The sequence below is a fragment of the Aquarana catesbeiana genome, linkage group LG13, assembly GCF_042186555.1.
Source record: "Aquarana catesbeiana isolate 2022-GZ linkage group LG13, ASM4218655v1, whole genome shotgun sequence".
NCBI lineage: Eukaryota > Metazoa > Chordata > Amphibia > Anura > Ranidae > Aquarana > Aquarana catesbeiana.
This window is the reverse complement of record NC_133336.1, coordinates 220,343,159-220,368,991: the sequence shown is the minus strand read 5'-3', so window position 1 is coordinate 220,368,991 and position 25,833 is coordinate 220,343,159. Positions and strand designations below refer to the sequence as shown.

The 25,833-nt window shown below is 47.6% G+C and overlaps 1 protein-coding gene across 2 annotated transcripts; it reads right to left on the bottom strand.

The window, feature by feature from the left end:
- Positions 1–5,197: 5,197 nt before the first annotated feature.
- Positions 5,198–25,450, bottom strand: LOC141116720 (protein S100-A16-like). 2 transcript variants are annotated; one of them, XM_073609113.1, is made up of 3 exons: positions 25,310–25,450; positions 8,238–8,404; positions 5,198–5,952 (listed from the first exon to the last, which is right to left on the bottom strand). In XM_073609113.1, exons 2-3 carry the CDS (start codon positions 8,385–8,387, stop codon positions 5,797–5,799), a joined length of 306 nt encoding a protein of 101 aa, XP_073465214.1. In that variant the 5' UTR covers positions 8,388–8,404; positions 25,310–25,450; the 3' UTR covers positions 5,198–5,796. The 2 variants fall into 2 exon arrangements, with proteins under 2 accessions (XP_073465214.1, XP_073465213.1); XM_073609112.1 differs by lacking the exon at positions 25,310–25,450 and adding an exon at positions 21,162–21,309.
- Between the last annotated feature and the right edge of the window lie 383 nt (positions 25,451–25,833).

Sequence of the window (25,833 nt, the reverse complement as noted above, 5' to 3'; positions counted from 1 at the left end):
GACTGATATGACTGTGGGGGAGGGGACATTAGAGTGTAAGCTCCTCTGTACAGAGACTGATGTGACTGTGGGCGGAGGGGGGACATTAGAGTGTAAGCTCCTCTGGTACAGAAACTGATATGACTGTGGGGGAGGGGACATTAGAGTGTAAGCTCCTCTGGTACAGAGACTGATGTGACTGTGGGGGGAGGGGACATTAGAGTGTAAGCTCCTCTGTACAGAGACTGATGTGACTGTGGGGGGAGGGGACATTAGAGTGTAAGCTCCTCTGTACAGAGACTGATGTGACTGTGGGGGAGGGGACATTAGAGTGTAAGCTCCTCTGTACAGAGACTGATGTGACTGTGGGGGGAGGGGACATTAGAGTGTAAGCTCCTCTGTACAGAGACTGATGTGACTGTGGGGGAGGGGACATTAGAGTGTAAGCTCTTCTGTACAGAGACTGATATGACTGTGGGGGAGGGGACATTAGAGTGTAAGCTCCTCTGTACAGAGACTGATGTGACTGTGGGGGAGGGGACATTAGAGTGTAAGCTCCTCTTTACAGAGACTGATGTGACTGTGGGGGAGGGGACATTAGAGTGTAAGCTCCTCTGTACAGAGACTGATGTGACTGTGGGGGAGGGGACATTAGAGTGTAAGCTCCTCTGGTACAGAGACTGATGTGACTGTGGGGGAGGGGACATTAGAGTGTAAGCTCCTCTGTACAGAGACTGATGTGACTGTGGGGGGAGGGGACATTAGAGTGTAAGCTCCTCTGGTACAGAGACTGATGTGACTGTGGGGGAGGGGACATTAGAGTGTAAGCTCCTCTGTACAGAGACTGATGTGACTGTGGGGGAGGGGACATTAGAGTGTAAGCTCCTCTGTACAGAGACTGATGTGACTGTGGGGGGAGGGGACATTAGAGTGTAAGCTCCTCTGTACAGAGACTGATGTGACTGTGGGGGAGGGGACATTAGAGTGTAAGCTCCTCTGTACAGAGACTGATGTGACTGTGGGGGGAGGGGACATTAGAGTGTAAGCTCCTCTGTACAGAGACTGATGTGACTGTGGGGGGGAGGGGACATTAGAGTGTAAGCTCCTCTGTACAGAGACTGATGTGACTGTGGGGGGAGGGGACATTAGAGTGTAAGCTCCTCTGTACAGAGACTGATGTGACTGTGGGGGAGGGGACATTAGAGTGTAAGCTCCTCTGTACAGAGACTGATGTGACTGTGGGGGGAGGGGACATTAGAGTGTAAGCTCCTCTGGTACAGAGACTGATGTGACTGTGGGGGAGGGGACATTAGAGTGTAAGCTCCTCTGTACAGAGACTGATGTGACTGTGGGGGAGGGGACATTAGAGTGTAAGCTCCTCTGTACAGAGACTGATGTGACTGTGGGGGGAGGGGACATTAGAGTGTAAGCTCCTCTGTACAGAGACTGATGTGACTGTGGGGGAGGGGACATTAGAGTGTAAGCTCCTCTGTACAGAGACTGATGTGACTGTGGGGGGAGGGGACATTAGAGTGTAAGCTCCTCTGTACAGAGACTGATGTGACTGTGGGGGGGAGGGGACATTAGAGTGTAAGCTCCTCTGTACAGAGACTGATGTGACTGTGGGGGGAGGGGACATTAGAGTGTAAGCTCCTCTGTACAGAGACTGATGTGACTGTGGGGGAGGGGACATTAGAGTGTAAGCTCCTCTGGTACAGAAACTGATATGACTGTGGGGGAGGGGACATTAGAGTGTAAGCTCCTCTGTACAGAGACTGATGTGACTGTGGGGGAGGGGACATTAGAGTGTAAGCTCTTCTGTACAGAGACTGATATGACTGTGGGGGAGGGGACATTAGAGTGTAATCTCCTCTGTACAGAGACTGATGTGACTGTGGGGGAGGGGACATTAGAGTGTAAGCTCCTCCGGTACAGAGACTGATGTGACTGTGGGGGGGAGGGGACATTACAGTGTAAGCTCCTCTGTACAGAGACTGATGTGACTGTGGGGGGGAGGGGGCATTAGAGTGTAAGCTCCTTTGTACAGAGACTGATGTGACTGTGGGGGGGAGGGGACATTACAGTGTAAGCTCCTCCGGTACAGAGACTGATGTGACTGTGGGGGGGGAGGGGACAGTAGAGTGTAAGCTCCTCTGTACAGAGACTGATTTTACTGTGGGGGAGGGGACATTAGAGTGTAAGCTCCTCTTTACAGAGACTGATGTGACTGTGGGGGAGGGGACATTAGAGTGTAAGCTCCTCTGTACAGAGACTGATGTGACTGTGGGGGAGGGGACATTAGAGTGTAAGCTCCTCTGTACAGAGACTGATGTGACTGTGGGGGAGGGGACATTAGAGTGTAAGCTCCTCTGTACAGAGACTGATGTGACTGTGGGGGGAGGGGACATTAGAGTGTAAGCTCCTCTGTACAGAGACTGATGTGACTGTGGGGGGGGGGGCATTAGAGTGTAAGCTCCTCTGTACAGAGACTGATGTGACTGTGGGGGGGGGGACATTAGAGTGTAAGCTCCTCTGTACAGAGACTGATGTGTGGGGGGAGGGGACATTAGAGTGTAAGCTCCTCTGTACAGAGACTGATGTGACTGTGGGGGGAGGGGACATTAGAGTGTAAGCTCCTCTGGTACAGAAACTGATATGACTGTGGGGGAGGGGACATTAGAGTGTAAGCTCCTCTGGTACAGAGACTGATGTGACTGTGGGGGGAGGGGACATTAGAGTGTAAGCTCCTCTGTACAGAGACTGATGTGACTGTGGGGGGGAGGGGACATTAGAGTGTAAGCTCCTCCGGTATAGAGACTGATGTGACTGTGGGGGGGAGGGGACATTAGAGTGTAAGCTCCTCTGTACAGAGACTGATGTGACTGTGGGGGGAGGGGACATTAGAGTGTAAGCTCCTCTGGTACAGAAACTGATATGACTGTGGGGGAGGGGACATTAGAGTGTAAGCTCCTCTGGTACAGAGACTGATGTGACTGTGGGGGGAGGGGACATTAGAGTGTAAGCTCCTCTGTACAGAGACTGATGTGACTGTGGGGGAGGGGACATTAGAGTGTAAGCTCCTCTGTACAGAGACTGATGTGACTGTGGGGGGAGGGGACATTAGAGTGTAAGCTCCTCTGTACAGAGACTGATGTGACTGTGGGGGGAGGGGACATTAGAGTGTAAGCTCCTCTGGTACAGAGACTGATGTGACTGTGGGGGAGGGGACATTAGAGTGAAAGCTCCTCTGTACAGAGACTGATGTGACTGTGGGGGGAGGGGACATTAGAGTGTAAGCTCCTCTGGTACAGAAACTGATATGACTGTGGGGGAGGGGACATTAGAGTGTAAGCTCCTCTGGTACAGAGACTGATGTGACTGTGGGGGGAGGGGACATTAGAGTGTAAGCTCCTCTGTACAGAGACTGATGTGACTGTGGGGGGAGGGGACATTAGAGTGTAAGCTCCTCTGTACAGAGACTGATGTGACTGTGGGGGGAGGGGACATTAGAGTGTAAGCTCCTCTGTACAGAGACTGATGTGACTGTGGGGGGAGGGGACATTAGAGTGTAAGCTCCTCTGGTACAGAGACTGATGTGACTGTGGGGGGAGGGGACATTAGAGTGTAAGCTCCTCTGTACAGAGACTGATATGACTGTGGGGGAGGGGACATTAGAGTGTAAGCTCCTCTGTACAGAGACTGATGTGACTGTGGGGGAGGGGACATTAGAGTGTAAGCTCCTCTGTACAGAGACTGATGTGACTGTGGGGGAGGGGACATTAGAGTGTAAGCTCCTCCGGTACAGAGACTGATGTGACTGTGGGGGGAGGGGGCATTAGAGTGTAAGCTCCTCTGGTACAGAAACTGATATGACTGTGGGGGAGGGGACATTAGAGTGTAAGCTCCTCTGTACAGAGACTGATGTGACTGTGGGGGAGGGGACATTAGAGTGTAAGCTCCTCCGGTACAGAGACTGATGTGACTGTGGGGGAGGGGACATCAGAGTGTAAGCTCCTCTGTACAGAGACTGATGTGACTGTGGGGGGAGGGGACATTAGAGTGTAAGCTCCTCTGTACAGAGACTGATGTGACTGTGGGGGGGGGGGACATTAGAGTGTAAGCTCCTCTGTACAGAGACTGATGTGATTGTGGGGGGAGGGGACATTAGAGTGTAAGCTCCTCTGTACAGAGACTGATGTGACTGTGGGGGGAGGGGACATTAGAGTGTAAGCTCCTCTGTACAGAGATTGATGTGACTGTGGGGGAGGGGACATTAGAGTGTAAGCTCCTCTGGTACAGAGACTGATGTGACTGTGGGGGAGGGGACATTAGAGTGTAAGCTCCTCTGGTACAGAGACTGATGTGACTGTGGGGGGGGGAGGGGACATTAGAGTGTAAGCTCCTCTGTACAGAGACTGATGTGACTGTGGGGGGAGGGGGGACATTAGAGTGTAAGCTCCTCTGGTACAGAGACTGATGTGACTGTGGGGGGGGGACATTAGAGTGTAAGCTCCTCTGGTACAGAGACTGATGTGACTGTGGGGGGAGGGGACATTAGAGTGTAAGCTCCTCTGGTACAGAGACTGATGTGACTGTGGGGGGGGGGACATTACAGTGTAAGCTCCTCTGTACAGACTGTGACTGTGGGGGAGGGGACATTAGAGTGTAAGCTCCTCTGTACAGAGACTGATGTGACTGTGGGGGGAGGGGACATTAGAGTGTAAGCTCCTCTGTACAGAGACTGATGTGACTGTGGGTGGGAGGGGACATTGGAGTGTAAGCTCCTCTGTATAGAGACTGATGTGACTGTGGGGGGGGACATTAGAGTGTAAGCTCCTCTGTACAGAGACTGATGTGACTGTGGGGGGGAGGGGACATTAGAGTGTAAGCTCCTCTGTACAGAGACTGATGTGACTGTGGGGGGGAGGGGACATTAGAGTGTAAGCTCCTCTGTACAGAGACTGATGTGACTGTGGGTGGGAGGGGACATTGGAGTGTAAGCTCCTCTGTACAGAGACTGATGTGACTGGCTCAGTGATCTCTGTACAGCACTGCGGTATATGTCAGTGCCATATAAATATATAATAATAATAGTGTGTGACTATGGGGGGAGGGGACATTAGAGTGTAAGCTCTGGGGGGGGTACAGTCACATTGTATGTCAGGGGGGCACAGTTACATTATGGCGATCAGAAAGATAAAATCTCCAAAGCATTAAATTTATAAATAAAATATGAAATCAGCTTTATTCGCACAGAACAACAAAAATACTGCGATATGTCACGTCTACAGCACAAAATAATATCTTTGTATAATCTCAATCGGTGATTGGCCGGTGAAGACATTTGGGGTCACCCTGATGGCCCCTAAATTAGGATGTGGTGGTACCGCCGCCCTTCTGGAAGCCATGGCACCCCACCATTGATGGTATACAAGAAGGGGGAGGGGTTTAAGGTGGATTGCCAGCATCCAATCACAAGTGAGATGAAGGAGGTTTGGAATCCTTGTTCACCCTCCGGCAGCTTTTTGATTGGTCCCCACAATACCCAATACAGTGGAGGCAATAGACGGAAGAGCGTGTATATAGAAATGTGTATATATATATATATCTCATATGGAATACATGATGGATACAGAGGATGACCACATGGGGGAACGAAGGTGCCCCCTCCTGGACTTTGTTACTTGGCTCAAAAAAAAGCAGTGAGGGATTCTGGGAACCCGAGGTCCGGTGCATTCTTTGTTCTCCAGGAAAGTTCCTTCCTCTATGTATGAGGAGCGCCCCCCGCTGGGTGCAGGAGGCATGGCGCTTGTGGCACTAGGGTCGTTCCTGGCACTGCATGGCCATCTGGAGGCTCAGCTTCCGGGCGATCTCCCCAATTAAAGTCCAATACTCATCAAAGCTGATCTTCCCATCCTCGTCTGTGTCCAGCGACTGGATCAGCTTGTTGGAGGCTTCTTTGTTCTGTGTATTCTAAGGGGGGAGAAGATATTTTAGGGTTCTATGTATAAAAAAAAAATGCACAGGCAGTCATCTAGTTAATCTGCATGGACAGTCGTTCCAATTGGGCAAAAAACAGAACAAACATTTTTTTATTATGGGCAGTAACGAAATACCGAGTTATGGCCACTAGATGTCGCTGAGGAGAATTGGGAATACATATCTATTTATAACAAGAGATACAATGTAACAATTCTGGAGAACACTTGAGGGAATTATAAATAATAGTTACAACTCTCTCTCTGGGAACTCCAGCCAACCAAATGTAAATTTTAGATGGCGTGGGGAAGGATTAGAAATGCTGCCAGGATTACATTGCTATTTTTGACATCATTGAGGAGATTTCCTGTTTGCTTCCTGTTCCCTTGACACCAGGACAGGACAGGAAGTGAGAGAAATAGGGTCACCGGGACAGAAAGATGGTGATGGAAATAAAAACCAGACAAAAGAGTCTAACATTTCCTCACTGTAAAAATTCCTTGATCTGTCCCAGCTGCATACGTGACACCAGGACAGGAAGTGAGAGGAATGATAATCTTCCTGGTTGAAAGATGCTGACAGCAATAAAAAAAAAGGCAAAGGGTCTAACATTTCCTCGCTCTACTTAAAAAAAAAAAAAAAAAAGATTTTCTGTGCCTGGAGAAGTTATCCTCACTTCCTGTTCCAGGGACACTGATACAGGAAGTGAGAGGAATGGGGGGGACCGGCGACCGGAATTTATACATTTTTTATTCTTATTTATCAAAATTTGTCATCCAGAATTCTTTTCCATTGCTTCCAGCACTGATGAAGCAGTTATGAGTACCTGAAACACGTTGGAGGTCTTTTCTGCCCTCTCACCATGTGCAATAAAGACTTACTAGACTCATACTAAGCTTATGGCACTCCCATCCCTTTTATACTCTTCGCATTACTTTGGAGACCCCAATATACCTCATTATGTCCAGCACATAAGCCCTGATGAAGGCGTTTTGAACCCCTGAAACATGTTGGAGGTCTTTTTTGACCTCTCACCATGTGCAATAAAGACTGACTGGACTCATACTAAGCTTATGGCACCCTCATCCCCTTTAAACTCTATAAACTACTCCCGAGACCCCCAGAGATACCCCAAGATACCCCATTACTGCCAGCACTTAAGCCTTGATAAAGAAGTTCTGAGCCCACAAAACATGTTGGATGTCTTATTTGAGCCCTCATCTTGTGCAATAAAGACATACTGCACTCATACTAAATTTATAGCATACTCATCCCTTCTATGGCCTCAGATTACTCTGGAGACCCCCAGAGATACCCCAAAATGCACTTATACTTCCAGCCATTAAGGCCTAATGAGGAAGTTCTGAGCTCCCAAAACATGTTGGAGGTCTTATTTGACCTCTCATCATTTGCCATAAAGACTTACAGGACTCCTACTAAATTTATGGCACGCTCATCCCTTCTATACTCTTCACATTACTTCAGAGACCCCAGAGATAGCCCATTATGTCCAGCACTTAAGCCCTGATGAAGGCGTTCTTAGCCCCTGAAACTCGTTGGAGGTCTTTTTTGACCTCTCATAATGTGCAACATAGACTTACTGGACTTTTACTAAGTGTATAGCATTCCTATCCATTGTGTGTGCCTCAGATTACTTCAGAGACCCCCAGAGATACCCGATTACTTCCAGCATTTAAGCACTGAGGAAGGAGATCTGAGCCCCCAAAACCTGCTGGATGTCTCTTTTGACCTCTCACCATGTACAATAAAGACTTACTGGACTCACACTAAGCTTATGGCACCCTCATCCTATCACTCTGGAGACCCCCAGAGATACTCCAAGATATCCCATTACTTCCAGCACTTACGTCCTGATGAAGGCGTTCTGAGCCCCTGAAACTTGTTGTATGTCTTTTTTGACCTCTCACCATGTGAATAATGACTTACAGGACTTATCCTAAACTTATCCCACTTTTATTCCTTCCATACTCTCCAGATTACTCCAGAGACCCCCAGAGATATCCAAAAGAACAACTAGCTGACTCTCGGATTCTGCCCACTTCTGGGTCCAGCACTCCACCAACACATTTCCTGATGACTCAAGCAAAGGATGGCCTTCCATATCTAGCGAGGCACAGGGGGTCCTGGGGGGCTCTGCACTGCAGATAAAGGCAGTATGGTGCACATTGATCCACCATCGATGAGTAATGACCACTTTCCCAGCCAATAAAATCCCCTTCCCCCATGGCCCCCTATTGTGAGAAGCCCCCCCACCTTACCGTCAGCACATGTTGGAGCTCCTGGGACACCATCTTGCGGAATTCCTTTTTGTTCATCTTGTCGTGTTTCCCCTTCTTCTCGGCGTACGTGTAGAAATTTCGCACCAAGACTTCGATGGCGGACTCCAGCTCACTGCAACTGGATGCCATGACTGGCCAAGAGCAGGCTATGGGGGGCAATGAGAGAGAGTCAGTCACAGGAGGGTGGGTGGGGGGTTGTGGGGCAGGAAGACATGGAAGGTAGGTGGGGGAGGGGGGGAAGGTATAGTAGACAAGGGCAAGGGGGCAGGAAGACATAGAGGGCAAGTGGGTGGAGAAGGGGTAGAAGACAGGGGTGAGGAGGCTGGGAAACAGAGGGTAGGTGGGGAAGGAGAGAGAGAGAGAGAGAGAGAGAGAGAGAGAAGGTTGGGGAGTGGTTAGGAGAGAGGGGGCAGAGAGACATAGAAGGTAGTTGGGGGAAGGGGTATTATATGGGGAGAGGGGGGCAGGAACATAGAGGGTAGGTGGTGGAGAGGTTAGAAGAGAGGGGGCAAGGGATGTGACGTGCTAGGATCGGGGGAGGGGCCTGGCAGCGGCGGAGTGGAGGACGGAGGTCTGAATGGTGATAGCGGCCGGGACAGCTCAGGGTGAGAGCCCGTGGACGGCCAGATAATCTTCCTACCGAGGCGGCGGGAGGTGTTGCTCTGCAGGAGTCAGCCGGAGGTGGGGAGAGGTGGCCGCATTACACTCGCGGCTTGGTGCATAGCTAACAGCACCTGGATCACCCGGTGGAGGGGCAGCACGCCACCACGGCGTCTCCTGATTCCCCTAAGCCCTGGCTCCCTGACTTTGCTCCATCCCACCCCCTATATCCCTCCAGCCTGACAACACTAAAACCTGAAGAACCCAAAGATTGTGCTTGCTCAGCACCTAAGATAAGATGGAGCCTTGGCAGACTTGTGAGGATCATGAAGTATTGGGATCCCTATACACCAGGCTGTGGATAGCCTAAGTGAGGGTGAAAGAGGCCCCCACTGGAAGCGCTGGTCACCCCTCCGAAGTCTGCAGGATCCAGGTAGGATCAGCAATGCTGAGCCTATTCACAGCAATCTGAACTGTATATTGCGTTTGTTAAAATATATTGCAAAGGAGAAAAATAAGGCATAAAGGTTTGAAGGACTTTGAAGGGGGGCTAGTTTCTGCTGCCCCTCTAGCAAGTTTTGTGTGGGTGGGGAAGCTCAGCTGGAGTGGGAGTGGAGATCCTACCTGTCCTATTATTATTTCTGCCGCCTGAAATGAGTAAGAATTGATGTGATTTTTGGGTCATCCTAACAGGACAGTACTTGGAAAAGTGATTCTGGCAATTGTCATAGGGACTGATAAACTGGACTTGGGTGCAGACATCTAAAGACTGCCATATTGAAAAAGGCCTTGATTGGGAAGCTCCCTGCTGAGGTGGTAAGGTTGGTGCGAAAGGGAATTCGCGAAGAGCAGGGAGGAGAGGAACATGAGAGGTCGCTCCCAAAAATCAGCAGACCCAAATAAGCCCAGAGACAGCTTAAATTCTAGCTCAATCCAAAAATACTTAAAAAGCCCAAGTATGGATAACAGACAACAAGAAATCAAGGACAAAAAGAAGGTCTCAACTTAAAATAAAGGGGCCCAAGGGGGAATCCCAGTGTGGGGATCCCCTCCGAAGTGGAACCAGATTTAAGCATGGAGGCAGATCCTGTCATAGAAGCACTCCCAACTAAAACGGAGATACAGGACATGTTTATTAAGTTAGAACACTCAATTAAAACAGAGATCCTCAACGTAAGGACAGACATGGGCCACCTTCTAAAGCGAGTAGAAGTTGTTGAGGAGGTTTCGGATCAACAGGAACAGGAAATTATAGCTCTAAAGAAGCAATTAAAAGCATTACAGTTGGATCAACGGGAGCCGCTGTATAAGTTAGAAGAACAAGAAAATCAAAACAGATGGCAAAACCTAAGGATTAGATCCCTACCAGAGCAGAAAGGAGAAGATTTGACCATAGTGATGAAGGAAGTCTTTCACCCACTCCTGGGCAGAAACCCAGATTGTGAATTAAAAATAGATCGAGTCCACAGGATAAGAAAACCCCCAAACGTGAGAGAAACGTGAGAGAGGATGTGCCGAGGGACATCATTATCAAGTTTCATCAATTTGAGGATAAGGCAAAGATCTGGAGCAAATTAAGAGGGGCCCAGCCGGTGAAATTCAATAATCAGGAAATTCAAATATTCTCGGATCTCTCGGCTGGGACTTTAGCTAGGAGACGCCAATTGAGACTTTTATTTGACTCACTGAGGGGGGCAAATATAAAATATAGTTGGGACTTCCCATTATCCTTGAATGTGTCGAAAGAAGGCAGGAATTATAGAATGAAACATTTAGAAGACTTACAGGACTTTTGTAAGAACTTAGGTATCCCTGCCCCAAATATCCCTGAGGGGGTGCTACTGTAATTGAAGGAGAGGGGTGGAAAAAGGGTTCTGAGAGTACTGGAATAATTGGTTGGGATTCAGAGGCTGGGGGGGTGGGAGAGGGATGGGTGCTGGGGCAGGGGGTTGGGGGAGGGGGGAAGTGAGAGAGTTGGGGGGCCTCTGTGTCTCCCCCCTCCCAATGGGGGGGGCCATGGCTGTCCACTGTGAGAGTGTGAGAGCCCCACTCCATTGCACGAGGGGGTGCAGGGCGAGAAGGTGGCATTCTCGACACTGCGACCTTGTGGCCAGGTAGTGGCAGGGGTGGGGAGGCGGGAAGGTGGGGGGGGGGGAGGAGAGGGGGAGAGGGGGGACAGGTGAGGGGTGGGAGGTGGAACGCCCTTGCAGATTCTTTACAAGAGGAGCGTAGGTGCAAACACTGGGAATTAAGGGGGCCTTAAGGATCAGGCTGAATGGATATTAATTGCTTGACTTACAGTGTCAAAGGGTTGAACTCCCTCACCAAGAGGCATAAGGTACTCAGAGAGCTGCAGCAGTACGGGGCAGACGTTGTTTTCATGCAGGAAACCCACCTGCTGTGGGATTCAGGTATTAAGCTGTATTCTAGGAATTTCTCAAATTGGATATATAGCGACTCCCCCATAAAACGGGCAAAAGGGGTGGCAATAGGTTTCTCTAAAAGATTAAATTATGTTCTAATAGACAGGAAATCTAACCCAGAAGGTCGCTTTCTTTTTTTAAAGATTAAACTTGGGGAGAGGATCCTCACTCTCGCCAATGTTTATTGCCCGAATAGAGGCCCGACCAAATATCTTTCCCAGATTCTAAATAGATTGATAGAATTTAGAGAGGGGGAGGTGATACTGGCGGGAGACTTCAATTTCTGCCTTGATCCAGCCTTGGATAGTTTGTCAAGTGCACGGGGGATGAGTAAAAATCTCTTGATGAGGGTAGGACAAAAATTACATGACTGTCAGTTGATTGATGTATGGAGGGTTCAACACGCTAAGGTCAGAGATTACACTTTCTTCTCCCCCGTGCACGGGATTTACTCAAGATTGGACTATCTAATGGTGGATCATAGCCTATTGGAATCAGTGGAGGAAACGAAGATAGAGATTAGAACATTGTCAGATCATGCTCCAGTCTTGATGAAAGTGAGAGTAAAACGCTATACGTATACGTGGCGTCTAAACGAGAATTTAATTAGGGATGTTGAGATTGCCAGAAAAATTCAACAAGAAATTGACTCGTTCTTCCTGATAAATGACACTGGAGAGATTTCAGAGGCTGCCCTATGGGAAGCCTTCAAGGCATATACAAGGGGGTTCTGATTTCTGTAGGAGCGGGAGTGAAAAAAGAAAGCCAAAAAGAAAGAAACTTATGACAGAAATTTACAAGTTAGAACAGACACATAAAGCCCATGGAGGAGTAGATAGGCCCCTATTGCAGCAACTGACAATTAACAGAGATGAATTAAAAGATCTAATGGAGAATGAGACAAATAGGATTATGAATAGGCATCTCAGAGACAAACATAGGTGGGGAAACAAAGTGAGCAAACACTTGGCAAAAATCCTGAGGAAAAAAAGAGACGTAAATTTCATCGACAGAATTCAAAATAAAAAAGGGGAAATGAGGTTCTCATCGAGAGAGATAGGTGAAGAATTTAGACAGTACTTCACTTCTCTTTATTCCGTGAGATCAAGTGATAGCAGTGGAAGGAAAAAAGAGGAAAGGGTGGGCGATTTTTTGAAGGAGGCGGGGCTTCCCAGACTGACTGAAAACGATATAAAAGAACTAGACAGTCCTATAACTGAAGAAGAAACCGCTTAGCTTTAAAATCATCTCCCTTAGGGAAAAGCCCCGGTCCAGATGGCTTCACTTCTTGCTTTTTTAAAAGATTTGAAGACACCCTGGTCCCTAGGCTTTGTCGGTTATGGAATGGGCTTGGGTCGCAAGGCGAACTGTGTGAGGGAGCATTGATGGCTTCGGTGACCTTGATTCTTAAGGAGGGCAAGGACCGCACTTTGTTCTAGTTACAGGCCGATAGCGCTAATAAACGCAGATATTAAATTATACGCAAAGGTGCTTGCATCACGGTTTAAGGAAAGGATATCTTACCTGGTCCATTAGGACCAGGTGGGCTTTGTTCCGGGGAGAGAGGGAAGAGACAGTGGGGTGCGGTCCTTGCTCATCTCAAAGGCCATTAAGAGCAGTGGATCCCCAGGCCTATTTCTGTCAATAGATGCAGAGAAGGCCTTTGACAGAGTAGACTGGGGATTTATGATTAAAACGCTTGAAGGCGTGGGAGACACAATGCTAAAATGGATTAAAGTTCTATATAACCACCCCACAGCATTCGTGAAAGTTAATAACTTACCCTCAGCCCAGTTCGCAATGGAGAATGGGACTAGGCAAGGATGCCCGCTGTCCCCCCTCCTTTTCGTACTGACTCTAGAGCCTCTTCTGGCCGTGATCCGAAAAAATCCAGATATTAGTGGCTGTACAGTGGGGAAGGAGGAGCATAAAGTGACAGCTTTTGCTGACGACGTCCTTCTCTACATTACGAAACCTAGGATCTCGATCCCCAACCTATTGTCTTTATTAAAGAAGTACGGTGAGCTTTCAAACTATACAATCAATCTCGGAAAATCAGAAGCCCTAAATATCAATGTTGACAGCCAGGAAGTAACTAGACTCAGAGAGGTATGTCATTTCCCGTGGAGGGAAAACATCCAATATTTGGGGGTTAAGTTAACAAGATCAGTGAAGAAGATGTACCTGCTAAATTGTATTCCTCTTTTAGATGAAATTAGACTAGAAATAAAAACAATGGCACATCGCCCGATCTCATGGATTGGGCGAATCAACACAGTCAAAATGGTGCTTGCCCCAAAGGTGTTCTATAAGATGCAGATGCTTCCAATCCCTTTGCCTCAAAATTATTTAAAAAAAACTATTAGGATTAATAAGTGGATTCATTTGGAATAAAAAGAAACCTAGGATAGCATACACGGTGTTAAGTGGAGAGAAAACACAGGGGGGTTGGCTTTACCTGATTTTAAAAAGTATTATAACGCGACTGTATTAGCACGGGCAATAGACTGGGTAAAAGAGGGCACCAATAAAAGATGGGTTGATTTAGAAAACAGGTTTAAGTAGGGCACGCTTGAAATATTTATTATGGAATCTGCCACAATTTAGAAACTTAGGTCCAGATACACATATAACACATCACACTTTTAAAATTTGGGACCAGATTCATGTACATAATAATTGGGAGTATAATTCACCACTGATTTATTTAACCAATTCCTTACCAGGCCAATTCTGACATTTCTCTCCTACATGTAAAAATCATATTTTTTTTGCTAGAAAATTACATAGAACCCCCAAACATTATATATGTTTATTTAGCAAAGACCCTAGAGAATACAATGGCAGTTGTTACAACTTTTTATCTCACACGGTATTTGCGCAGGAATTTTTCGAACGCGTTTTTTTTGGGGAAAAAACAGTTTTGTGTTTAAAAAAAAAACAAAACAGTAAAGTTAGCCCAATGTTTTTGCATATTGTGAAAGATGAAGTTACGCCGAGTAAATAGATACCTAACATGTCATGCTTCAAAATTGCACACGCTAGTAGAATGGCACCAATGTTCGGTACTTAAAAATCCCCATAGGCAACGCTTGAAATTATTTTACTGGTTACATGTTTTGAGTTACAGAGGAGGTCTAGTGACAAAATTATTGCTCTCGCTCTAACGTTCGCGGAAATACCTCACATGTATGGTTTGAACACTGTTTTCATATGTGGGCGGGACTTATGTATGCGTTCGCTTTTGCATGCAAGCACACGGGGACAGCGGCGCTTTAAATTTTTTTTTTTTTAATGATAATTATATTTCTTTTTTTATTCTGACACTTTTTTGAAAAAAAAACATTTTTGATCACTTTTATTCCTATTACAAGGAATGTAAACATCCCTTGTAATAGGAATATAACATGACAGGTCCTCTTAATAGTGAGATATGGGGTCAATAAGACCCCATATCTCACCACTAGGCTGGGAAGCCTGAAATAAAAAATAAAAATAAAACGATCACCGCTTCCCAGCCGAAGCGGTGCTGTTTTTTTGAATGGAGAGGCTGGGCGTGACGTCATAACTTTGCGCCCGGCCTCCGATGATCATAGAGACTCCGGCGACCATCTGGTCCACCGGAAATCTCTACATCCGGCGCCGGCGGATCCGCTCTCCGCCTCACCGATCGTAACGGTGAGTCGGAGCAAGCACCGGAGGGCGGCGGGAGGGGGGGATGTCCCCTCTTGCCTTCCATAGGAACGATCAAGTGGTGGAACGGCCGCCATGATCATTCCTATGGTGTAGAGATTCGCCGGTTGAAACCGGCAATATCTGAATGATGTCTGTAACTACAGGCATCATTCAGATATACCCGCCCAAAGCCCAGGACGTCATATGACGTCTGCGGGCGGGAAGTGGTTAAAAAATAATGTGTTTTTTCCCCCCGGGAGGGAGGAAGTAGGAGGCAATTGGATCATAAATAGAGAGGCACAATTAAAAGATATTACTAAGAAAGGAAAAATATGCTCTTTTCAGTATTTAGTTGCACAAAGAGATTTAATGAAGATAAATGGATGGCGGTATGCCCAGCTCTCACATTTCGTAGGAAGTATTCCAGGGCCGATAAGAGAGGATAAAGACCTCAGACCAATAGAGAAGTTGTTTTGTAATGAAAAGCCAAGGAGGTATGTTTCCGCACTATATAAAATTCTAGCAAACAGAGGAGGGATAGATGTGCCGCCATTCTTTAAAAAATGGGAAAGGGAATTGGGGGTAACCCTCAAGGAAAACACAGTGGGGAACATTTTGAGGGGAAAACACATAGTTTGGCTGTAGACATGAAAATGATCGAGACAAATTATAAGTGTCTAACCAGATGGTACGTAACACCGGTGAAAATTAGCAAATTCCAACCAGATAGGTCCCCAAACTGCTGGAGAGGATGTATGGTCCAGGGAACTATGGCTCATCTTTGGTGGAGTTGCCCAGTAGTCAAAAAATACTGGTTGGAGGTAATCCAGATTATAGAGGAGATTACGGGTAAAACTATCCCATACGATCCATGGGTTTGCCTGTTCCACGGTTCAGAGGGAGGGAACATAGGGTATAATTCTTCCATAATCCCTGTGTATTTGAATGCAGCAAAAAGTGTAATCCCTAAAAAATGGCAGAAAGTCCCAGGATTTGGGATTGGATCTTAAGGATCCAGGAAACATATAATATAGAGAAGAGTGAAGTAGTAGTCCCTTTGAATGGGGACCAAGAGATGGCAGGAGGAAGATGGGTAAGCTGGGTAGCCTTTAAGAAATCTGTGAGATATGCCGAAGGGATGTTGAACTAAATTGTGGTCAGTCTTTGTTTTTGAGGCGTGTGTTCCTTTACGGAAGTACATGAGAAGAGTCTGCGGGCGGGGGAGGGGGGGAGGGGCAGGATCGAGGGTATAGGGGGGTGTGTTAATGTATATGTTTAATTGTTGACTACAACCTTTGTATGTTTATATATAAAATTAAATAAAGATTAAAAAAAAAAAAAAAGAGAGGGGGCAGAAAGACATAGAGGGTAGTTGGGGCAAGGGGTATTAGAGGAGGAGAGGAGGGCAGGAATATAGAGGGTAGGTGGTGGAGAGGTTAGACGAGAGGGGGCAGAAAGACATAGAGGGTAGTTGGGGCAAGGGGTATTACATGAGGAGAGGAGGGCAGGAATGTGGAGAGGTTAGACGAGAGACGGCAGAAAGACATAGAAGGTAGTTGGGGCAAGGTGTATTAGATGAGGAGGGCAGGAATATAGAGGGTAGGTGGTGGAGAGGTTAGACGAGAGGGGGCAGAAAGACAGAGGGTAGTTGGGGCAAGGGGTATTACATGAGGAGAGGAGGGCAGGAATATAGAGGGTAGGTGGTGGAGAGGTTAGACGAGAGGGGGCAGAAAGACAGAGGGTAGTTGGGGCAAGGGGTATTACATGAGGAGAGGAGGGCAGGAATATAGAGGGTAGGTGGTGGAGAGGTTAGACGAGAGGAGGCAGAAAGACATAGAAGGTAGTTGGGGCAAGGGGTATTAGATGAGGAGAGGATGGCAGGAATATAGAGGGTAGGTGGTGGAGAGGTTAGACGAGAGGGGGCAGAAAGACATAGAGGGTAGTTGGGGCAAGGGGTATTAGATGAGGAGAGGAAGGCAGGAACATAGAAAGCAGTTGGTGGAGAGGTTAGAAGAGAGGGGGCAAAAAGACAGAGGGTAGTTGGGGCAAGGGGGATTAGACAGGGAAGAGGGGGACAGGAAGACATGGAGGGTAGGTGGAGGAAGGGTATTAGATGGGGAGTGAAGGGCAGGGACATAGAAGGTAGGAGCAGGAGGGGTTATGAGGGAGGGGACAGAAAGACATAGAGGGTAGGTGGGAGGAGGGATATTAGACAGGGAAGAGGGGGACAGGGAGACATAGAGGGTAGGTGAAGGGAAGGGATATTAGACAGGGAAGAGGGGGACAGGGAGACATAGAGGGTAGGTGGTGGAAGGATTATGAGAGAGGGGACAGAAAAAAGAGAATGTAGTTGGGCCAAGGGTTATTAGACAGGGAAGAGGGGGACAGGGAGACATAGAGGGAAGGTGAGGGGGGCAGGAAGAGATAGAGGGTAGGTGGTGGAGGGGTTAGAAGAGAGGGGGTAGAAAGACAGAGGATAGGTTGGGGGGGTGGGAGAGAGGGGGCAGAAAGACAGCAGATAGATGGGAAGGGGTATTAGACAGGGAAGAGGGGGACAGGGAGATATAGAGGGTAGGTGGAGGGGGGTAGGAGAGAGAGGGTAGGTGGTGGAGGGGTTAGCAGAGAGGGGACAGAAAGACAGAGGGTAGGTGGGAGAGGGGTATTAGACAGGGAAGAGGGTGTCAGGGAGTCAGAGGATAGGTAGGGACAGGAAGACATAGAGGGTAGGTGGGAGGTATTAGACAGGGGAGAGGGGGGCAATGACTCAGATGTTAGGTGTGGGAAGAAGAGATAGAGCAAGAATGGGTAGAAGAGAAGTGGGTATCGGGTGAGAAAGGGATACATAGAGGGTAGGTGGGGGGTATTAGACAGCGGAGGGGGGGCAGGAAAGCATAGAAGTTAGGTGGGGAGAAGAGAGAGTGAGAAGGTTTAGGCAACAAAGAGGGTGGAGGAAGGGCCGATATATCAATACTGGCTATAGTCAATAAAGAAACATTCCTTCCCTACCCCGCAGTGGCAGTTGGATGGATTACCCCCCGAACCCCATCATTTATTAAGGATCACAATGACATCATTAGACAATCAGACTCCATTTCTTCTGATGTCATTACTGATTTGTTACATGAAAGGTCTGCTCTTACTGTAGAGAATCCTTCCTATAGTGGAAGTAATATTGTAACACATATATATATATATATATATATATATATATATATATATAGTAACACAGCCAATGTTCTCTTCTCCTCTGTACTGTCCTTGGGGTGAATCTGCCAAATTTTCCCCCGGATCTATTTATATAGAAAAATCAGATCACCTCGGAGGCATCTATTATTCCAACTGCACACGCCCCGATTATTATAAGTGAGGGCCCTCCCACCGCTTTCATGTTGCTCCTTTTGAACTCTTTCCCGTTATTATAGGTGTGTTTTACAATGCGGCAGCCAAAGCTGCCCCTCATTTTAGAAATGCCCCAAAAGCTTTCCTCTATTCTAGATGTCCTCAAAAGCCATTCCTCTATTCTAGATTTGCCCCCAAAGCTGTCCCCCATTTTTAGATGCCCCCTGAAAGCCATTCCTCTATTGTAGATGTGTCCCCAGAACTTCTCCAATTCTAAAAGTGCCCCCAAAGATGCACTCCTAAACTAGATGCCCCCTATTGTAGATGTGCCCCCAAAACTGCCCCAACTGTAGAAGTGCCCTCAAAGCTGGCCTCCTTTTCCACATGCACCCCCAAAAGTAGCCACCTTATTGTAAATGTCCCACAAAAACTGCTCCCCTATTCTAGGTGCTTTCTGAAAGCCGTTCCCTTATTCTAGATGCCTCCCCAAAAGCTGCATCCCCTATTCTAGATGTGTCCCCAAAGCTGTCCTTCTATTCTACATGCATCCCCAAAGCTGCCCCCTATTGTGGCTGTCCCCCGAGAACTGCCCCCACTCTAAAAGTGCCCCCAAAGCTGCCCTATTCTACATGCACCCCTAAAAGCTGCTCCCTATTGTGGCTGTCCCCCCAAAAATGCTCCCCTATTCTAGATGCCATTTTCTTATTCTAGATGCCTCCCCAAAAGCTTCTTCCCCTATTCTACATGCACCCCCAAATCTGCCCTCTAAAGCCATTCCCCTATTATAGATGTGCCCCCAGAACTGCCCCCATTCTTAAAGTACCCCCCAAGCTGTCCTGCTGTTCTACATGCACTGGAAAAGCGGCCTCCTATTGTAGATGACCCCCAAAACTGCTCTCCTATTCTAGATGCTCCCTGAAAGCCCTTCCCTTATTCTAAATGTGCCCCCAAAGCTGCCCCCCTATGCTAGATGTGTCCACCCAAAAGCTGTTCACCTATTCTAGATGTGCCCCCAAACCTGCCCCCTCCCCATTGAGCAGTGTTGTCCTTTCATACACAGCAGCTGCTCTCCGTCTGACAGCTGGGGGGGATGGGAAGGGTTAATCTCTCATTCGGAGCAATACAAATCCCATATCAAATCAAATGATCTCAGCCGGCTCTGTATTGTTGTCTGAACCTGGCCTTTGAACCGCCAAAGTCTTCCAACTGACTTCTGTACAGTGCAATGACCTGACACCTGAGCGGGGACACCTGACCAACGACATCCAACCAGGGACCTGACCAACGACACCTCACAGAGGGGACACCTGACCAACATCACCTCACTGGGGGACACCTGACCAACGACATCCAACCAGGGACTTGACCAGCGACACTTCACAGAGGGGACACCTGACCAACGATACCTCACAGAGGTACACCTGACCAACATCACCTCACCGGGGACACCTGACCAACATCACCTCACCGGGGGACACCTGACCAACATCACCTCACAGCGGGACACCTGACCAATGACACCTCACCGTTGGACACCTGACCAACATCACCTCACAGCGGGACACCTGACCAATGACACCTCACCGTTGGACACCTGACCAACATCACCTCACAGCGGGACACCTGACCAATGACACCTCACCGTTGGACACCTGACCAACATCACCTCACAGCGGGACAGCTGACCAATGACACCTCACCGGGGGACACCTGACCAACATCACCTCACAGCGGGACAGCTGACCAATGACACCTCACTGGGGGACACCTGACCAACGTCACCTCACAGAGGGACACCTGACCAACGTCACCTCACCAGGGGGAAACCTGACCAATGACACCTCACCGGGGGACACCTGACCAATGACACCTCACCGGGGGACACCTGACCAATGACACCTCACCGGGGGGACACCTGACCAACATCACCTCACAGCGGGACAGCTGACCAATGACACCTCACTGGGGGACACCTGACCAACGTCACCTCACAGAGGGACACCTGACCAACGTCACCTCACCAGGGGGAAACCTGACCAATGACACCTCACCGGGGGACACCTGACCAATGACACCTCACCGGGGGACACCTGACCAATGACACCTCACTGGGGGACACCTGACCAATGACACCTCACCGGGAGACACCTGACCAATGACACCTCACCGGGGGGACACCTGACCAATGACACCTTACCAGGGGGACACCTGACCAACGTCACCTCACTAGGGGACACCTGACAAACAATATCCAACCAGGGACACCTGACCAACGATACCTCACCGGAGGACACCTGACCAACATCAACTCCCCAGGGGACACCTGACCAACGACACCTGACCACCTGATTTGTTTTGTTTTATTTGTTTCCTTTTTCTTTTGTTTGTTTTCCTTTTCTTATTTCTTTGCTTGGTGCAGACAAGTCATGCAGAGGATGAGGGTTACCTGGACCCCAGTACTGCATATCCTCTCCATCGCCATGTCCTTTGTGTGGCCTTACCTCCCCATCCCTGGATACCCCTCCAACGTGCCATATTTGTACAGCGCCGAGCACAACAACAACAATGACACCTTAAAACAAAGATATTCGTTATATCGATCCCTTCGACTTTGTCGCCCTCCCCCCCACCATCTGCTATCCGCCACCTGTCCCCCATTAATCTGCCACCCCCCCCTCCCTTCCCAGAAGAGTCTGCTGTCCTCCACCCCCCACCCAGGGATATGCTTTCATTTTCATTTTATTCCTCCAGCTCCATGCCACTCGTCCTCCGTTATATCGCTCACCCCTCCCCCCTATAATATAATATATATGTGTGTGTGTATATATATATATATAGGGTATATAGGAATCATCAGAAACATTACCAGCTGCCTGCGGCTCCCAGCTCTTTCTCTCTCCTTCCTCCTGATCCTGGTTGGTGATTTCCGGGAGGTCACACCCTCTGGAACACTCGAAGGGGGGGGGGCTGCCCTACACACCCCCTCTGCTGTGATTGCAAGCTCTTCAGCCCCTCCCAGCTCTCCTGTCACTGTTTCATTCTTTCAATTCCCTCCTCAACCTGACCTGAAGGACATTTTTCTGATGTTCTCTGCCAGTGAATCTTCCAGGTCCATGGCGGGTTAACCCTTACACCGCCAGAACTGTTTTTTCTCACATGTTTAAGAAATTCATTTTAGGACAGAAAATTACGCAGTCCCCCCAAATGTTTTATACACTATATTCCCAAAAGTATTGGGACACCTGTCTTTGCACGCACATGAAATTTAATAGCCTCCCAGTCTTAGTCTGTAGGGTTCAGTATTGAGTTGGCCCACCCTTTTCAGCTATAACAGCTTCAACTCTTCTGGGAAGGCCGTCCACAAGGTTTAGGAGTGTGTCTATGGGAATGGTTGACCATTCTTCCTGAAGCACTTTTGTGAGGTCAGGCACTGATGTTGGACGAGAAGGCCTGCACTATAATTCATCCCAAAGGTGTTCTATTAGTTTGAGGTCAGGACTCTGTGCTGGCCAGTCAAGTTCCTCCACTCCAAACTCGATCATCCATGTCTTTATGGACCTTGCTTTGCGCACTGGTCCAAATCATTTGGTGGAGGGGGATTACGGTGGGGGGTTGTTTTTCAGGGGTTGGGCTTGGCCCCTTAGTTCCAGTGAAGGGAACTCTTAAGGTGTCAGCATACCAAGACATTTTGGACAATTTCATGATCTCAACTTTGTGGTAGGAGTTTGGGGAAGGCCCCTTCCTGTTCCAACATGACTGCCCACCAGAGCACAAAGCAAGGTCCATAAAGACATGGATGAGCAAGTTTGGGTGGTGGAACTTGACTGGCCTCAACCCGATAGAACACCTTTGGGATGAATTAGAGTGGAGACTGTGAGCCAGGCCTTCTCATCCAACATCAGTGCCTGACCTCACAATGCTCTTCTGGAAGAATGGTCAGACATTCCCATAGACACACTCCTAAACCTTGTGGACAGCCTTCCCAGAATAGTTGAAGCTGTTATAGGTGCAAACGGTGGGCCAACTCAATATTGAACCCTACGGACTAAGACTGGGATGCCATTAAAGTTCATGTGCGTGTAAAGGCCGGCGTCCCAATACTTTTGGTAATATAGTGTATTTTCCAAAAGCAGAGACCCCGGAGATTAAAATGTTGGTAGTTACTATTTTTTTATGTCACACGATATTAGTGCAACAGTTTATCAAGCACAACATTTTCAGAAAAAAGTTAATTTTAGTTCGCGCAAGCACAATATATTCCTTAATTCTTTGGTAAAATATAAAAGATGGGTTTTTTTTGTTTTTGGGCGGAGTGGAGAGGGATTAGACTCCCTGTCAGGTTTTCATTGATGTCTTTGTCCAAATTGGGGAGATTCTCCCTCTCTAGAAAATGTGGGTGACTCAGTATAAGACTTGGGATACTCACTTTTGGATTGGAGTGGAGAGGGGTTAGACCCCTTGTCAGGTTTTTATTGATGTCTGCATCCATATTATGGAGATTCCCCCTCTCTATTTGTCCTGGTTATCCCCTCTAGTGAAAAGTGAAAGAAAATCCCAAATTTTGAGTTGTCACCAGAACAGGAATAGAGAGGAAATTTTCTAATGGGGACAATGGTTATGGTGACCCAGGTGACAACCAGGAATTTCCTCTCAATTCCTGTTGTGGATAGAAAGAATGTAAACTTTCCCATTGGAAAGCTGCAAAAACCCTTCCTTACCATATAATCCCTCCTTACCCATGACTCAGGGCACTCAGTAGAAGACCTGGGCACTTAGTAGACACACTGAGCTGAGGAGAAGACCCAGGGCACTAAGTAGAAGACCAAGACCCGGGCTCTCAGAAGAACACTCAGGGCACTCAGTAGACACATGGAACTGAGGAGAAGACCCAGGGCACTAAGTAGAAGACCAAGACCTGGGCTCTTAGAAGAACACTCAGGGCACTCAGTAGAAGACTCGGGCACTCAGTAGAAGACCAAGACCCGGACTCTTAGAAGAACACTCAGGGCACTCAGTAGAAGACCCGGGCACTCAGTAGACACATGGAACTGAGAAGACCCAGGGCACTAAGTAGAAGATCAAGACGCAGGCTCTCAGAAGAACACTCAGGGCACTCAGTAGAAGACCCGGGCACTCAGTAGACACATGGAACTGAGGAGAAGACCCAGGGCACTAAGTAGAAGACCAAGACCTGGGCTCTTAGAAGAACACTCAGGGCACTCAGTAGAAGACCCGGGCACTCAGTAGAAGACCAAGACCCGGGCTCTTAGAAGAACACTCAGGGCACTCAGTAGAAGACCCGGGCACTCAGTAGACACATGGAACTGAGAAGACCCAGGGCACTAAGTAGAAGATCAAGACCCAGGCTCTCAGAAGTCAGGGCACTCAGTAGACACATGGAATGGAGGAGAAGAGGAGGAGAAGACCCAGGGCACTAGAAGACCCAGGGCACTAAGTAGAAGACCAAGACCCCGGCTCTCAGAAGCACACTCAGGACACTCAGTAGAAGACCCGGGCACTCAGTAGACACATGGAACTGAGGAGAAGTTCTTCTGTTCACTAAGTAGAAGACCAAGACCCGGGCTCTCAGAAGAACACTCAGGGCACTCAGTACAAGATCTGGGGTACACAGTACAAGGGAACCGCAAAATAAAGCCTTAATGGTGTGCCCTCTCTTTTTCTTTTCTAACATAGGTTGAAAAAAGACACAAGTCCATTTAGTTCAACCATAAAAAAATAAAATAAAAATATCATACAATCCCATATACACAATCCTATACCCACAGTTGATGCAGAGGAAGGTGAAAACCCCAGCAAAGCATTTTCCAATTTGCTACAGCAGGGGAAAAAACTCCTTCCTGATCCCAGAGAGGCAATTGGGCTTTCCCTGGATCACCTTTACCTATAAATGTTAGTACCCAGTTATATTCTGTACATTTAGGAAAGAATCCAGGCCTTTCTTAAAGCAATCTACTGGAGGGAGTCTATTCCACATTTTCACAGCTCTTACTGTGAAGAAACCTTTCTGTATTTGGAGATGAAATCTCTTTTCCTCTAGACATAAAGAGTGTCCCCTTGTCCTCTGTGATGACTGTAAAGTGAATAACTCAACACCATGTTCACTATATGTCAGGGCCGTAGATCATTTTTTGTTCTGGGGGATGGTGGGGGGTTCAGCAGCAGGTACTAAGTAAAAGTCTTTTTAAATAAAATAAATTGCGCCAAAAATATAAAGACTGGAAAAAGGAAAAACGATATGTGTTGCCCCCAGTAAGCAATCACATCCTTAATTGTATTTTATCAGGTCCTTTAGAAAATCGAACCGGATTTCAGTTTTTTCCTTCCAGTTTTTATGAACAAATTTACAAGTTATGCGCTGCGCTTGGGTGACCCCAAAAACAAAATTAATAATAACCAACTCTGTGCTTACTAGTGCGATATTATTAAATACAAATAATATGAATGTTGAATAAATGAACAAGGTGTGAAAAAACAAGTGCTTGTTACACCATAAATTAGTGCTTATTAGTACTTGTTACACCATACATAGTGTCTTAATCAACATAAAAAGTGCTTAGTGCTCAATATAAAGTATCCTGCTTGTTTAAATGAAAAAAATTAATAAATAATGAAAAAAAGTTCTCTTTGGCACTCTAAATAGTGCGTGCAAATAATGTCCAGCAGTGATAATAAAACAATGCGTGCAGGTGGTGTTCAGCTGTGACAACAATCCAACATCATGCCGAAGATATCCTGAGTGCTGCAAAGCATGCTCCGGTGCTCCTTCATGATGCCCTTATGCTAATGTGCTCACTTCAGAGTGTGTGACTCAGCTCCTACCCTGAGTCCAAAGACGCTTTGGAGTCACCCCTGGGCTCAGTCTCAGTGTCTGCTCCACTCCTCCAGCTGGAAACAACGTGGCTCCATACATATAAATGAAAAGGAAACTATATAGTGTAATATAGTCAAAATACTTTTATTAAAAGAAAACGCTCCCCACACTGGGGTACTCACAGGGCACTGGTGTTTGGTGCGGTATGCTGTGCTGAGACAGCGCTGGGGTAAAGTCCGTGTCAGTCTCTCCGTCCTGGCCCCTCCCCTAGTTTTTATGAACACTGCCCTGTAAGGTCGGCTATTGTCCAGTCTTGGTGTCCAAACTGAATAGGAGCAAAGTGAGTGTGACGCCTACCTACAAGGAGATGGTGCCCTTTGCACCTCCTCAGTAAGATAGGCTATTTCAGGGCACCACCCTGTGGTAGGCAGTGCATTCCGCCCTTTTTTTTTATCTGTAAAAGTTTAAAAAGTCAGGGAGTGCTCTGTCTGAAACAACATGGTGCCCTTTGCACCTCCTCAGTAGGGTTGGCTATTAGGGTGCAAAGGGCACCATGTTGTGCACAGGATGCACAGGATGGTGCCCTGTAATCACCAATCTTACTGGGCAGGTACAAAGGGCGCCATCTTGTGGAAGGCAGCACACTCACTGTGTTCACATGTGCTTAATTTTCAATTAATCACAGAATAAAAAAAAAAACAGAAAA

Bases quoted from the DNA above. Each gene is read 5' to 3' on its own strand.
- LOC141116720 (XM_073609113.1), bottom strand. From the start codon at position 8,387: ATGGCATCCAGTTGCAGTGAGCTGGAGTCCGCCATCGAAGTCTTGGTG. The intron at 5,953-8,237 runs GTAAGGTGGGGG...CTCCCCCCTTAG, and splicing joins AGCTCCAACATGTGCTGACG to AATACACAGAACAAAGAAGC.